The sequence below is a fragment of the Sebastes fasciatus genome, chromosome 18 (assembly GCF_043250625.1).
Source record: "Sebastes fasciatus isolate fSebFas1 chromosome 18, fSebFas1.pri, whole genome shotgun sequence".
In the NCBI taxonomy this organism is placed as follows: domain Eukaryota; kingdom Metazoa; phylum Chordata; class Actinopteri; order Perciformes; family Sebastidae; genus Sebastes; species Sebastes fasciatus.
The window spans coordinates 18,042,220-18,057,310 of record NC_133812.1 but is presented as its reverse complement, the minus strand read 5'-3'; the positions used below and the strand labels follow the sequence as shown (position 1 = coordinate 18,057,310).

The following is a 15,091-nucleotide window of genomic DNA, read 5'->3' as shown; positions in this document are numbered from 1 at the left end:
GTTTCTCTGTGCTTGTGCAGTTTGTTCACTTCCACTCGCTGGGCTGATAGGATATCTTAATCACATGACCAAGTGACCCATAAAGACTGGTTTACTAGGCTGTTGCCAGTTGTCTTGAATGGGACCAGGCCAAAACTTTTCTTTTTAATAGTCGCAGCAGGACATCAAATTCAGTGATGGTTCTATTTCAGTGATAATGAACATAACTAGAAGGCAGATTATTTATCTTGAAAGGAATCTATTAGAGTTGCAATGATTTGTCAACTATTAAAGCCAACTATTTTGATAATCGTTTTGTCGTTTGGAGTAATTTTTTAAAGAAAAAAAGTTAAAATTCTCTGATTCCAGCTTCTTAAATGTGAATATTTTCTGGTTTCTTTACTCCTCTATGACATTAAACTGAATATCTTTGAGTTGTGGACAAAACAAGACATTTGATGACGTCATCTTGGGCTTTGGTAAACACTCATCGTCATTTTTCACCATTTTTTGACATTTTATAGGCCACACATCTAATCGATTTAATCAAGAGATTAATCGACAGTGAAAATAATTGTTAGTTGCAGCCCCAGAATCCACCATTTGATATGTCCAATGCCTCCACTGATGCATTTGTTTTGTTTAAACATACACCAGGCCAAGATGATGTACTCATTCTGTAGTACAGTCTTCAATTAGCAGTGGATTTAAATTATAAGTTAAAAGCCCATGATTGTATCTTGTGAAATCAGTGAATTGTACACAGCAGAATACTCTAAAAAGCAACGGGACTAGAGTGACAAAACGTACCGTACAGAGAGTTGAGTTGTAGGAAATTGTTTTATTTGTGCATACCTGAAGTTTTTCAGCTGAATGGTCAGCCTCCCTTTGGCATTCCAGCTCATTGGACGGGTGAGTTTTTGCATTAAAAACCTCATCTAGTGAAGTTTTAAATGAATGTTGACTCTAAAAATGGATATTTCGCGACCCCAGCATAACTAATTACACTAATTAAACTTTACTAAGAGGTGCTGGACACTAAATTAATTTTGTTGTGTGATGCTGGACCCTTTAACCCCGTCAGCTTGAAGCTTTAACACTCAGCTGAAGATGAACACAAAGCTTAAAGTGCTTCAGGTCAGGTCTCGGTGAACAACACCAGCCCACATACCACTCGCCAGTCACACAGACATGAATTTAGGACCACAGCTGATTTGACAGTTTGTTCGCAACTAACTGTAAGTGTGTATGTTTTTCCCCTACCATAAATGTCAACATGAAAGTGTTATGTATAACATACTTGGCAGAAGTACTTGTGTGCAAAGATGTAAATAGTCATGAGCAAAGCGACATAAGTGGACATATGTAATGGTGCATTAATGGTGTATATACAGACTCCCCTTGGGTATTTCTTCTCTCTTGCACACACACACACACACACACACACACACACACACACACACAGCCCTGTTGCTGCTTTGATCCGTCCTGCAGTAAGACATTCCTGTGCTGTGGTGAGTAGCAGCAGCAGACAGATTGAGGTGGAGCAGCGTGTATGAATCGAGTGTATTGTCCTTGTCAAGGTGGTACGTTGGAGAGCCCAGGAGGAGACCTGAGCCCACAGGGACCCTCTCCTCAGGGGCCTCAGAGGCCCTCCACAGGGTGCTGATAAGGCTGTAAGGACAGGAGGCCCCAACATAGGGCTTTTTATAAAAGGAAAATTGATATTGCGTTGAAAGCATGCCTGTACTATACTTGTCTTGCTCCTCGTGAGTTGTTTTCTAAATGTTCTTGCCAGCATTTTTCTCTCCCTCTGGCTGTTTCTCTTTATCTTTTTGTCTCTCTCTCCTTGTTTTTCTCTTTTTTTGTTGTCTTGTCTGCATGTCTTTCATTCTTCCTCTCTCCATATCTGTCAGGGCTTGTTTAACCATTCCACCTGTGAGTTATCCACCGTGATTGATTGCCATCAGTTATTGGGCCCCCCTGTTACGTCACCTACCCTTTTGTCAATCATGCTGTGTCGTTTTATTTTTTTCAAAGACCCCGTCTTTGTCTCCTGTGTCCTTTTTCTCCATCATCTTCATTCATCACCTCCTCTTTGTCTTCTTCGCCTCTTGAGAAAGAATCCTTTAGGTTTTATTGTTGCTGCCTGAGATTTATGTGGAAAAAATAGGTCAACATACTCTCAGGAGGGCCTTTTACAGTGTTACGGTTCAAAGCACTTTAAAGACAATGGCGCAGAGAAGAGGACACAGTGCAAGCATATACCAGTCAAGGAAAATTAGCCTCTCCTGCTTTTGTCCCCACCCCAAAATCTCACCTTTCTAGTGGTTGCTTTCCACAGAAATACCACTCCATACTTGTTGTCTCATATTTGTTGTCATCTTCTCCTCTGGTCTTCATGACATTTCTGGAACATTTAGATGGCGTATAAATTATGTGTGTCCATTTCCCACTGTGAATGAGAAAAATGTAAGATTATTCAGTCCTCATTGTCATGCATTTATATATATTTATGCATACTGTGACCCTGGATAATAAGAATTCTTGACAGCAACTTTGTTTGACAACTAAAACGTTTTCACATTCAGGCAATAAATTAATGTCTACCCGAAGAATGTAATTTTAAGGTAAAAAGGCAAATGTAGAAACTCTGTCTTGTCGTCTTCCCGTTTCCTTCAAGTCAAGTCAAGTCTTTTTTTTTTGTATGTCCCAAAATCACAAATTCCTTCTATACGTAGACCCTTCATAATTCCAAAAAAACCTCTCTAGTCTCTTCCACCACCATTTATCTCATCCGCTCACCTCTTCACCTCCCTCACCCCCTACCTCTGGCCTCCGTTTGTGGTACATTCTTGTTTTTATGCCCCTTCTCACCTAGCCAGCGGCTGTGCATGCACACACACACACATACACTCCGCACACCCCAAACAAAGAAGCCGATGACTGCTGGGGCTGGTGATCTTAACCTTTGACCTTTTGTTCAGTTCATGGTGCTTTACACAGTGGCTAGTTGAATGACAGTGGCAGTTTAACGCTCCTACACACAAACACACTTTTACCTCTTCAATCTCCAGCCCTAGATTACAATCTTGGACCTCCGTCACGGTGCTTGGAAGCAGATGTGAATGCATTTCTTTTTTGACCCACTCCCTCAGGTGTACAATTGTGAGACAAGACTTACAACTTAATGAATGGGTTATTTAGGAGGTTAAAGTACAGGAAGGGCACGCGGGATTAAAAGACACTAAACATAACATAAACTTGCAGAACCTGGCAGGCTGAAGTGCTGATATATGTGAGGGGAAGGTTCTCTGACACAATGACAGATAGCACCTGTTCCCCTCAGGTGTACAATTCTATTGTTGATGCTGTTGTGTATTTGGCTGTGGAAGTTCATACGGCCGCTGGACTTTGTTTTGGAATGTCATTATGTTCCTGCAATGATTTGATGTCTCGGTCTGGAGTTTAATGACCCGCCACTCTACGCCACTCTATGTGATTGTTCATTGCATGACTGTGCAAGATAAATTCTTTCTATGGCCTCTAAATCCTTTATGGCCATCCTGTTTTATTTAATGTGAGTGATTATTTTCAAAATGAATCTTTTGATATTGTTTTCAGTCAATTTTTAGGATAAATACCAGTCAAAGTCCAAAGTATGGATACACTGGTTTGACTTTTTCTTTCCCAGTACTGATTCCAATACCTAAACTCAGGGAACAAATACAACCGATACAAAGGTGCAGCAGCAGCAAATGCCAATCCGATACCAGTGCTCTCTTTTTCCAAATGCTAAATCTGCTTAATGCTTTCTTGCTGCAAGGAACTCACTGGAATCATTCCTATGTAACATAAGGCTGCAACTGTATTTGTAACACTTCACATTAAAATGCATTTATTGTGAACCGCCTGCACTAAGTGGTGAGTAAAAGCAGTAGCTTATCATCATCAAAATTAGGTCATCAGAGCAAATTAATGGAGCGCAAAGGAAAATATTAAAGTTTTAAATGTGTATCGGTTACCTAATCAACTCAATAAGATCTGACAGATAGGATTGGTGCATTCTTAGTCCAAAGTGATAACTTGAAATAGCTTATTTTTTTCTGTAGAGTAAAAACATTTTTTTTAAAAATCAAAGAGATTTAATTTACTAAATTATGGGATGTTGAAAATAATGAAATCCTCACATCTGAGAAGCCGAATCACATTATTTATCACTGACGTATGTACAGAACATCTTCAGATACCTCCGTTATTATGAACTATATGAAGGTTTTCTACTCACACAGGTTGCGCCACCAAATCTAATCTTCAGTTGTGATTGTAAAACATTCATCTTAATATGTCATTTTGTTATGTCACAAAAAATAACTCGTGAAGATAAAAATATAGTCATGATAATTGAGATGGATTGTTTTCCTCCATATTCTTTTAACTGTGGGACAAAGTGGCAAAAATAATTTTCTAAGTCAAGTCCAAGGCTTTGTGTGAGCTACTCTGATCCATTACAGTCGCCCAGGCACATCAAAGCAGCTGACCTTCTGCCTGACACACAATGAGGCCTTATTAGAGAGCCATGTTGGAGAGAATGAAGAAGGAGCAGGGAGGGAGTCAAGCGGGAAGAGAATGTGAAATATTTGTACAATTGGATTCAGAGACCAGGAGAACATTATAAATGGGCAAGGGCTTGTGCACAGGTGCAGATGGGCTTTTTTTATTTTAGCTTTACTGACACGGTGGGTTTTTGACATTTTGTACATTTTTATCCAAATACCCCTCCTGCCTACATTTTGTTGCTGTAATTTTCTGATGTTCCAGCCACATTGATCATGATGCTTTTAAGCCGTGATGCCTCTAGCTACAATTACCATTTACCAGCATTGAGCAGGGAGAATGAATTTGGCCAGTGGGTTCCTAAAATAAACGAGTGGAAATGGTCTTTGAGTTTTAATAATGTTCTTTTCTGTCATCATAAGACCGACTGTTTTTTTATCCACCTGTTCAGCTTTCTAACAACAACCCCTCTTCTTTTTGTTCCACAGATGAGCATGATTCAGTACAGAAGAAAACATTCACCAAATGGATAAATGCACAGTTCTCCAAGGTAACGTGAAATATAACTGTTAGTCAGACTTGCTATAGACACTTAAATTTACATGTTGCATAAAGCTTCCCTATGAGGGACTAGTGTAAGACTGACAGAGCCTGTCGCACAATGCATTATGGGTGAAATTAGACACTTAACAGAAGAGAAAAAATGGGGGAAGCAACATGAACAGCGACACCACACCAAGTATGGTAGAAAATAACAGAAAAGGTCAGAAACGATTCAAGAATATGGTACAAGAATCCCCGAATTTTTACGGACAAACAGTTGAAAAAGTTGGCTAAGAGTTAGTCCTGCAGCAGAATAGCTTTGCCGCCAGCAGTGGACTTAACTGTTGAAATGTTAACGTACCATTGTGTAAATGTTTTTGTTGCACTTATACTATATCTCATCTTAATTTGATAAAATGAAGCACAAACCCTAATTGCAAATGTTCAGAACAATGACCTAAACATTATTTAGTTTCAGTGCATGTCTTAGTCCATTACTCTACCCAGCAACAGTTTCCCCTCAGAGTGCTACAATAATGGCTTTACGTGTGTGGTCCTGTTTTTCTATCCCATTATTCTCAGTCGTTCACAGAATTGTGTTAAATATGCTTAGCTGATTTTGCAAACTGGTCTAGTTTAAATATTTGCACTCTTCAGACCAGCCAGCTCTTAAATGCTCTCAGTTTAGCTCAGTCTTCTCTTTTCTGCTTTTGATGCTTTCAAAGTGTTGAATGTCTAATGGTTATGACAGCGGTTGTTATGTCCTGCCAAACTTGTCTTTGTCTTATCTATATGTGGCGCTTTTGGATTCCCTCCAAACTTACCTGTAACAGCTGCATCATGTTTCCTGTTTATGACCTGGATTGGGTGGTTGAACTACTTATTTTAATATTTTTTAAATGTTATGCCTCAATGGATTTGAGTCCACTTTGACATGTAAATTTCCTCTCAGTGACAATCTGGCAGTCACTGTAAATATCCACATTTCCTGAGTTGAAAACCTAGTCGATTCATAGTTAATATCTTAACGGGAAAATTCACCACCTTTTATGTGGATGTCCAATCAGTGTTGATGGTAAACGTTGTCAATTGAAGCAATAAATTGCTCAGTGCGTGCTATGTTGACCGAGAAAACTGAGTTCTCCTACTGGCGGAGCCTGCCGGCAGTGCCTACATGTACCAGGATGCATTGCGCGCAAGCTTCTGACGCTCGGAGGGTCCCCGCCGGCCATATCCTCTTGCATGGGGGATGCAGCCTCGGCCTCTCTACGCTGCATTTCTTCGGCCGTATACTGTGACTCAAATAAATATGACTCAGCCAAAACACTGTAAAATGTTTCATCCATAACAATCTCTGCACTCATATTTTGGGATGCAATTTCCGCTGTTGGTAACGTAGCTAGTTTGCAATATAAGCAAAAAGTTTTTGAGCAGCTTCCAGAGCACGACCCCTGGCTACCCAGAGGCAGAGACGTAGTAGTAGTAGTAGTAGACATGTAGTTCTTCCTTGCATTCAACTACGTCACTGTCAAATGGATGCAGGAACAACAACTGATTTTGTATCAACACTGATTGGACATGCACATAAAAGGTGGCAAATTCTCCCTTTAACTCTGAAATACAAATGTCTGAGTGTGTTAGTTGATGGGCTCGTTTATTGATTGCTGCAACATCTGGCTAATTGTTTCTGAGCTGCAGCCACACTCTGCAGCGCTCATCCTTGGTGTAGACTACAAAATTGTAGATATAACCGACCAGTTATGCTGCTTTCTCCAATCAGACGGGGAAGACGCCCATCAAGGATATGTTCTCCGACCTGAGGGATGGGAGGAAGCTGCTGGACCTGCTGGAGAGCCTCACTGGCACTGTACTGGTGAGTTTGTGTATGTGTGTATCTAGGTTTGCAGACTAACTTGTCAGACAATAACAAACAAATTATTAAGAAATGAGTCATTTGACCTGTTTAGCTTCACTACTACTACTACAGATGACAGTTTAGAAATGAGAGAGAGAGGGGTGTGACTTACAACAAAGGTCCCAAGGCTGCAGGATGAAAAAAAACATTCTTGCTGCGTGAGTGCATTTTATCAAGCTGGGCAACATTTTTAAAACACGAATTTCCAGCAAGGGTTGTAACACCACTTAAATGCCTATGAGTTTTTGGGCAATGCATGCAATGGAAGTACAGGAGTGCAGTGTTTTTGTAGCTGCAACGTGACTGCTGCATCTACTCAAGGCGGTACGAGCACATGCATTACCTCACGTTAACTCAAACGTTAAATCAAACGTTAAATCTAATGTAAACATTAGAGCCACGCGGGACCTCAGCAGATGTAGTTTGGATGCTTGAACAGCTACATTAAGAACAGATGTTTTGCAAACACATTACATCCTCCATTTCATCAACTGTGCATGTGTAGCGATTGTAGTATTTTCTGCATGTATGTTGTTTTCAGCAGGACATCAAATTTTTCCTCCGCAAAGATCTTGCTCAACAGAAGATTAATGAATACTTTGTTTGCCGTTTCTCCAACCAGTGACCGCTTATGAGTGCAACATTTTTGTGTTCCTTTTTTTTATCGGTGTTGTCACCTTGCTGTCACCCCCTCAGCAGCATATCTGCTTTCCAGCACCTGCAAACATACTAAGTGCCAACTGTCTCTATGACATGCATACGAGCACACACATGTACACACACACACACTCTCTCTGATACCAGAATACTAATTCTATAATGGGGTGCTAATGAGTGGTTAAGGTATGTGGAGACTTAAAAAGGATTTGCAGCTGGCAGCTATTCATCCTGCCATTCTTTCCATAAGTTGGCCCGTTGACACTGCTGATAGCGTAATGGCTGTGATGAATGTATGGAGAGAAACACTCTGCTGAGTGATGACATACCTTTTCTTGGTGTAGCGATGCCTCACATTTTTTCTCATGAGTGTAAATAAATGTGTCATAGACTCAATTTCCAAGGAACTACTCCATGTATCTGCATGTAGGATTCCTCCTGCAGCCTTATGATTGGCTAGTAAACACTGAACATGCCGTCACCTGATTCGTGTTGTGTTTCCTCTTCCTCAGACCAAAGAGAGAGGCTCCACCAGAGTGCACGCTCTCAACAACGTCAACAAAGTACTTCAAGTCCTGCATCAAAATAATGTGAGTATCTGGTGTTTTCTCCGGTTCTGTGGTGCTATTGTCACATCAGCTGCTGTTTGGCGGATGCTTTTAACCAAATCACTTACATCAGTGGTTCTTACCCAGGTGCCATTAAGGTTAAAGAGTCTAGGGCTTCATTTTTAGCCGCATATGACAGCATAATACAGACAGAAAGAGGGAACTAGTGAACTGTAAAGTTAGCTGCTGTTGTGTTTTGTTGAAGTAAAAACCCACAACCTCTTTGACTATGGTTCATTTCCAGCCTATCTATTTGAATGTGTCATTTTGTCTACATTGAGTCTGCATCCCTCGCTCCTTCGCTCCCTCATCGCTCCTCTTCTCTGTGTACAATAGTTGGTCTTAATGCTTTGACCTTAGCAGTGGGAGATAATGCGAAGGGCATGCTCATGGGAAGTAGCAGAGGCTGGAGTTTGCATGCAACCCCCACTGGTTTCTCTCCTGCAAGAGTCAGCTGGCAGTGAAGGCCAGAGTTCCCATGAGCCTTTAAAGTCTGCTTCCTGGAAAAAAAGAAATAAGGCCTTTTTAGGAGCTTTTGAAAATAAATAGATATCATAAAAATACTTGATGTTTAAAGTATAGAAACCACGTTTATCATTGAAATGTGCTCCACTTTGATGTCATGTTGTAGCCATGGAAAAACTTGACTTCACTGTGCACATTTAACATGAGTCTAAAGCTTCATCGAAAGAGCTACAAGAGTAAGTATGTTATTGCAGTCATTTATTCGCTCTCCCTCTGATGGAGTGCTGCTGGATGATTCTGGTTGCTTCAAAAGCTTTTTAAAAACTTGAGTTCACAGGTTCAATATGTCCTAGTTTAGAAGTTGGGGATGGAAACATGTGCACGGATGCAGAAATATGATGAGCTGCATATGTGAGATTCTGTGTGAGAGAGACAGAAAGAGAGAGAGAGAGAGAGAAAGACAGAGAAGGGATAGTGTGGCAGGACGGAGCTAATTGGGACTAGAGAAGGGTCAGAGGTCAGCTGTGCCGTATACAGAGAGGTCACTTTTTTTAGTTTGACCAGACACTTGACCTCATGTTCCACTCTGTGCCTTGATCCTCTCCAAAATATTTACATGTAATCAGTCCTCATTTGGCCTCACCTCGTATAAGAAGTGTCTGACTCACTTTATTTATAGATAGCTTTGGAATGATGTAATTAGGGTGGTATAATCCACTGTGTGGTAATGGTTCAGAAGTTTTCAGCTGTGACAGTGTGGACACTCATTAAGATTTGAAGCAGTATTATGTACTCCACTGCATAAAGAAACTCCGATGTGTTTTACTTTAAGGTTTTTGTGCTGTAACGAGCTTAATTTTGAAAAGATTTTATGATTACAGCAAACAAAAAAGATTTTCACTGAGGAGATTTTACTGGTGTGGCTTTCCAACTAATCTACTCAAAACAATCAATCTACTTTACAGCTAATGCACACCTTTGTACCATTGCTTGTACTATTAATTATTTATTTTCGCTCTCTTATTGTCTGACACTTCTTTCAGGTCGATCTTGTAAACATCGGAGGGACAGACATTGTGGATGGGAACCGCAAGCTGACTTTGGGCCTCATCTGGAGTATTATCCTTCACTGGCAGGTGAGCACACATATAGACACACATGTGCTGTTCTTTTCTTTCCACACGTACACACACACACACACACAAAGACTCATTAATGTTTGCTCTGACCGTGGACGCACAATTCACTGATGATCCAGAGGGATTAAAAATACACTTGATGGAAAATCAGTATTGATGTGCACACGTGCGTGTAAGCATGTAAACATGGTTATCATCCACCTGCTGAAATTTAGATCAACCATTTGAAGGAAAATAGTTCATCAAGAGGTTTTATTAAAAGGGTTTAGGCACTGCCAGTTCTTTCAATATTAGTTTTTCATTAATATTAGTTTACGTTAATGTCACTCCTGTCACTGTATGCACTGTGAATTCGATATGCTGTCATTATCATAGCAAACCTGTCATTATTTCATATAACCATAGATCACATAGAAGTGGTGGTGGTTAATCGTGATCTTCTCATATAATTTCTTACACATTTTGAAAGTATGTGCCAATCACAATGAGCATGATGCTCTAATCTGCCATGGTCCCCATGATCACTTTCCATATCAACAAAACACATATGCAAAAATTGCATGTTTTAACTTTTGTTTATTCACCCATATTAATGTGTGCTGTTTCATGTTTGTGTAGGTGAAAGACATCATGAAGGATATCATGTCCAACCTGCAGCAGACCAACAGTGAGAAGATCTTACTGAGTTGGGTACGCCAGTGCACACGCTCATACCAAGAAGTCAATGTGCTGAACTTCACCACCAGCTGGGCTGACGGCATGGCTCTCAACGGCATCCTCCACCACTTCAGGTGAGGAGAGATCACAGATTCTGGTGGGGGGGAGGGTCATGTTGTGGGATACATTTTCTTTAAGTTGACATTGCATATTTGACATATGCCCTTTTGACTCTGACTGTAAATCATCCTGAACCATGCCTTCAAGAAACCAAGCCTTGAAATTTAGGAATGGCCGATATGTAGGAAGCTTTCTCTGTGTGTGTGCGTGTGTGTATGTGTGTGTGTGTGTGTGTGTGTGAGAGGATACCCAGGCTGTGCAAGTGGCGGGAGGTCAGGTTGACAGGTCAGCGCCTGCCGGGTGTGTGTACACTGCTTGACTTGCTCTGTTTACGCCTGCCGTGCCACTGTTTGCACACGCTTGGTGTGTGTATGTACGCTGTTGTGTGTGAAAGAAAGAGGGCGAGAGAAGCGTCAGAGGTGTTTTCCCCCCTTCTGTAACCCCTTGTCCTTACTAGTGACATGCATGCACGCACGCACACACACACGGGCCTGTGAGCTGTGAGAAAGGCCAGTGTTGGTTTAGACCTAGGCCAGGGTTTAGGTGGATCACTGAACACACACATTCCACACCCAACTGGCCTCAACACAAGTCCCCCCCCCCCCCCTGCACCACTAAGGGAAGAGTCTTTTCTGTACGGAGGACACATATAAGTTTCAAATGTTTGTTCCATTTTTTTCTGCACAAGGGATATGCTCAGGAAAAGGTCATTTATTGTCCAAAAAATTAATATAGAAACCTCCACCCCCTGAGTTATTACATTGGTATGTACAAAACACCATTCTTACACAAGTGCATGTAAAACAGAAGCTGTGTTCTTAAAAACCAATGATTTATCTTCACCCCAACAGCACCAGCGCTTTGAGAAATGTGCATATTTATATGAATATATGTGTTTTATGAATTATCTGAGATTGAAACTGTAATACTGCAAATCCTGAAAGTTAAGTTGCCGCTCTCATCTCCACTTTTCTTTGTGTCTTCAGGCCGAATGCATTCAATTGGGACCAGGTAGTCAGAATGAGCCCTGTGGAGAGACTGAACCATGCCTTCACCGTAGCCAAAGACCAGCTGGCTATTGAGAGGCTACTGGATGCCGAAGGTACGGCAAATTCTGAACTGTTTTTAAACACTTGTACACCAACTGTATTTATTTGGACAAGAATAACTGTAGAAAGTTTTTATGAAACTATAAAAAAAATGGTTACAAAAGAAAAGGCTCCTATCAACTACCTTTTATAGTATTCCCAAAGAATAGTTGGTTATGGAATGAGGTACATTTTACTGTCCAAAATTCCCACATATTAAAATATGGTCCGCGTCCACATAGCCTACCTTCATGTCCTGCCAGCAGTTGGATGGAGGATAGAGGATGGAGCAAATACTTTGGTGTTGTCTTTGGCTGAAGATTTGTAAGAAGCTGTTTGCTCAGAATGTTTATTCTAGTTCATGGAGTACCTGTAGATCCGCAGTGTGCACGTACTTAAGCCATCTATATTCAGACACCTGTTGTTATGTCGTGACCAAGACATAGTCATATCTGACCTGTGTCAAAGCCTTGTTTAATTAGTACAACTTGCCTCAACCTGCCCTTTTCTCTCCCCTCTCACCCTCCTTCCCATCTAATCTCCTCCCGTCACCCTTAACTGCTATCTCGCTCTATCTACCATGCTGCTTTTCTTCCTCATGCCATTTTCACCTCTCTATCCCCCCGTTCTCTTAGACGTGGCGGTGCAGTTACCAGATAAGAAGTCCATCATCATGTACGTAACATCGCTGTTCGCCGTGCTGCCCAAAGACGTGACCATGGAGGCTATCAGAGAAGTGGAGACCCTGCCACGCAAATACAAAGTGGGGTCTGAGGACTCGGGTTCAGGCCTCAGTGCTCAGGTAAAACACACAACACAGTAGATTTGCATTCCAGGAGGGTACAATATAAGCTTGTAGAAAACACCAACACCTTTCTGAGTTATGATTTTTGGGCAAAGTGGGAAGGACACGTACGTGGTTGTAGACCAAGGGGAGAGTCACTGTACTATTCTCACAACTTTTTAAACTGCTCACACAAAAGGTGTTTGCTGGAGTTCACGGGTACATCTGTTTTTCCAGGAATCCAAGGTGCTCTTTTATGTGCAAACTTTAAAAACCCACAGCTGGTAACCAGCAATGTAGACAGTAAGTCCAAACTTTAGGAATTTATAACTGGAATGAAAAAGATGCAGTTCAGAACTGGTTCTCGATACCCAAACCAAGGTCACGATTCAGTATGTTTTTTGGCACAGTGAGAAAAACCCAAGATGACATTCCCTGTATTTAACTTGCTCATTGGCTATGAAACTTGCTGTATAAATGAAGGCACAAAAACAATTAATCTAAAATTCCTTTGGCCGGTTCTGACAGCTGACACCCTGCCAAAACTGTCTTTATTGGACTTGAAGTTTCGGATTTATGTTCTGCACATGCCAATATGTAGTATAATATGTACAATATGCGCTGAAGATAGATTGTACTATACTAGACTGCAACTATTTGGTTCATAGGATGTACCGAATTGCAAAAAGCATTGTAAATGTTCCACACCAAAATGTTCATGATGAATTTGTGATTGATACACCCCTAATGAACTAAACAAAACAGTGTACTACCTCCTTAATCCCCATGGTTCAGTTATTTCCGTAGTGACCCAGTGCTTCAGAGCAGCAGATATCTCCCCCGTCTGTGCCGGTGTAAACAAACCGTTATCTCTTTCTATGAACGGTGAGATGATCGTTCCGCTCCTCCTGAACGTCGGGCTTCCACAACTGAAAAGCTGAAGCCGCAAAAAAAATTTGAAGCCATAACTGCTTCAACCTTTTTCCGCCGTGTTGTATTTCTGATAACATTCAGTTTGAAGGCCACGGACGCCGTTATGTGCAAGCATAAGGAATATTGTGAAGTGTCTCACTGTGTGTTGCCAGATAGAATGAGCCACTCTCCCACCCTGAAAAAGCCATCTCCTTCATTCTCTCCAGCACTGCTCATGAAAAGCACAGCAGGCGCAGGCAAATAGGGAGCAGAGCCATGACTCACCCCTCTGACATTAGCCAACAGAGCGAACTGCATTCTGCTGGAAACACAGAGCTGTAAAGGGGTGGAAGGAAATGAGGGAATAAATTGGTGAGAATGGGGAGTGTGTGCAGAGAGTTGACAGGGAAGGTTATTTGAGCATTAAAGATGCCTGTGTGTGCTGGTGGGCTGCCGGCTTTAGCATGTGACTAACATGCGCATACTGACACTGTTCAGTGTTTAACATCTGTGAGCATTTCAGAGTGTCTTATTTCTACAACTTGATTCACTAAAATTGTGATTAGTAACTAAAGCAGACCAAGTTGCACCCCTCCAAAAAATGTAATTTCTTTCAATCACATACATTCCCGGGGCTGCGCAATGCAGTGGTTTTAAGTCAGAAGTCAGAAAATCCCAGAAACCACCTCTTAAGTTTTTATTGCCCTTGGGCACATACTCCACACGTCCTGGAACGAGTGCTGGAAAAGTCTTTTTAAATAGTGCCCTGATTGGTCCAACAAGGGGTTTACTTTCCTGGCACAGGTCCTCTCTCCATAGGAAGTGATGCGTAATGCTGCTGGTAGTGAGACTGAGTGGAGGAAAAAGAAAGGCTCTTTGTTTTTGATGACTCGCTTAGGTTCCCCCCCCTTAGTTTTAGGTTCATGGTATTGGTTCCTGATATTGTTGTGGAGATCTTAATGTTGATTATAGATAATGATTGTTTTCAACATCAGCTTGAGATCTAATAACACTTTATTGCATTACCGTCAAAGTTGGAATATCACTGATGATAAGTGCATGAGGATGCATTGCATGCTCCAGAATCACAACTGCAAAAGTGATGAATGCAGGAATTGATGTGAACAAATCATCTGGTGATAATAAAGTGTTCTGTTGAGCCAGACCACAGCTATTTTACAGCCATTTAAGTCAATAAATAGACCAAGGCTGCAGTTTTCTCTCTCTCACTCTCTCTCTCTCTCTCTCTCTCCCTTGTCTTTCTTTCTCTCATTGTTACTTTGTCTTTGCCAGCCTCCACTGGTCTAACATAAGAGCGTACTGTATTTTTTATGACTTACTCCAAAATATCCAAAAGGTCATCGAATATTTTCAACAGGTGACCTTTTCCTGAGTTCGCTACACAGACATTACCGTTGTGTAATTTCAGCCTGGAAAACAAAGGTCCATTTGACTTGTTACTGTACCAGCCTCTACACACCCATTAGCATTTCTGTCATCTTTGACTTGGCATGGCTGCCGCTGCAAAGATTTTTATCTCCTGTTCATTTTTAGTTCCAGACAGATTTGTTGTGCTCTGTCAAACTTTTTCCTACTTCCCTTCAGAAAAAATGGAAACCTGGAGTAGTTTGTCAATTCAGTTGTGTACAATGGATGTGGTGTTAGAG

At 41.3% G+C, this 15,091-nt stretch overlaps 1 protein-coding gene across 5 annotated transcripts in view; it reads left to right on the top strand.

The window, feature by feature from the left end:
- utrn (utrophin) overlaps positions 1–15,091 on the top strand; it is a 192,038-nt gene that overhangs the window by 3,882 nt on the left and 173,065 nt on the right. For all 5 annotated transcript variants that reach the window (XM_074616000.1, XM_074615999.1, XM_074616001.1 and 2 more), the window contains exons 2-8: positions 5,025–5,086; positions 6,860–6,952; positions 8,164–8,241; positions 9,768–9,860; positions 10,482–10,654; positions 11,627–11,742; positions 12,364–12,530. In XM_074616000.1, the coding sequence (XP_074472101.1) occupies positions 5,025–5,086; positions 6,860–6,952; positions 8,164–8,241; positions 9,768–9,860; positions 10,482–10,654; positions 11,627–11,742; positions 12,364–12,530 (782 nt within the window). The remainder of the gene's footprint in view (positions 1–5,024; positions 5,087–6,859; positions 6,953–8,163; positions 8,242–9,767; positions 9,861–10,481; positions 10,655–11,626; positions 11,743–12,363; positions 12,531–15,091) is intronic.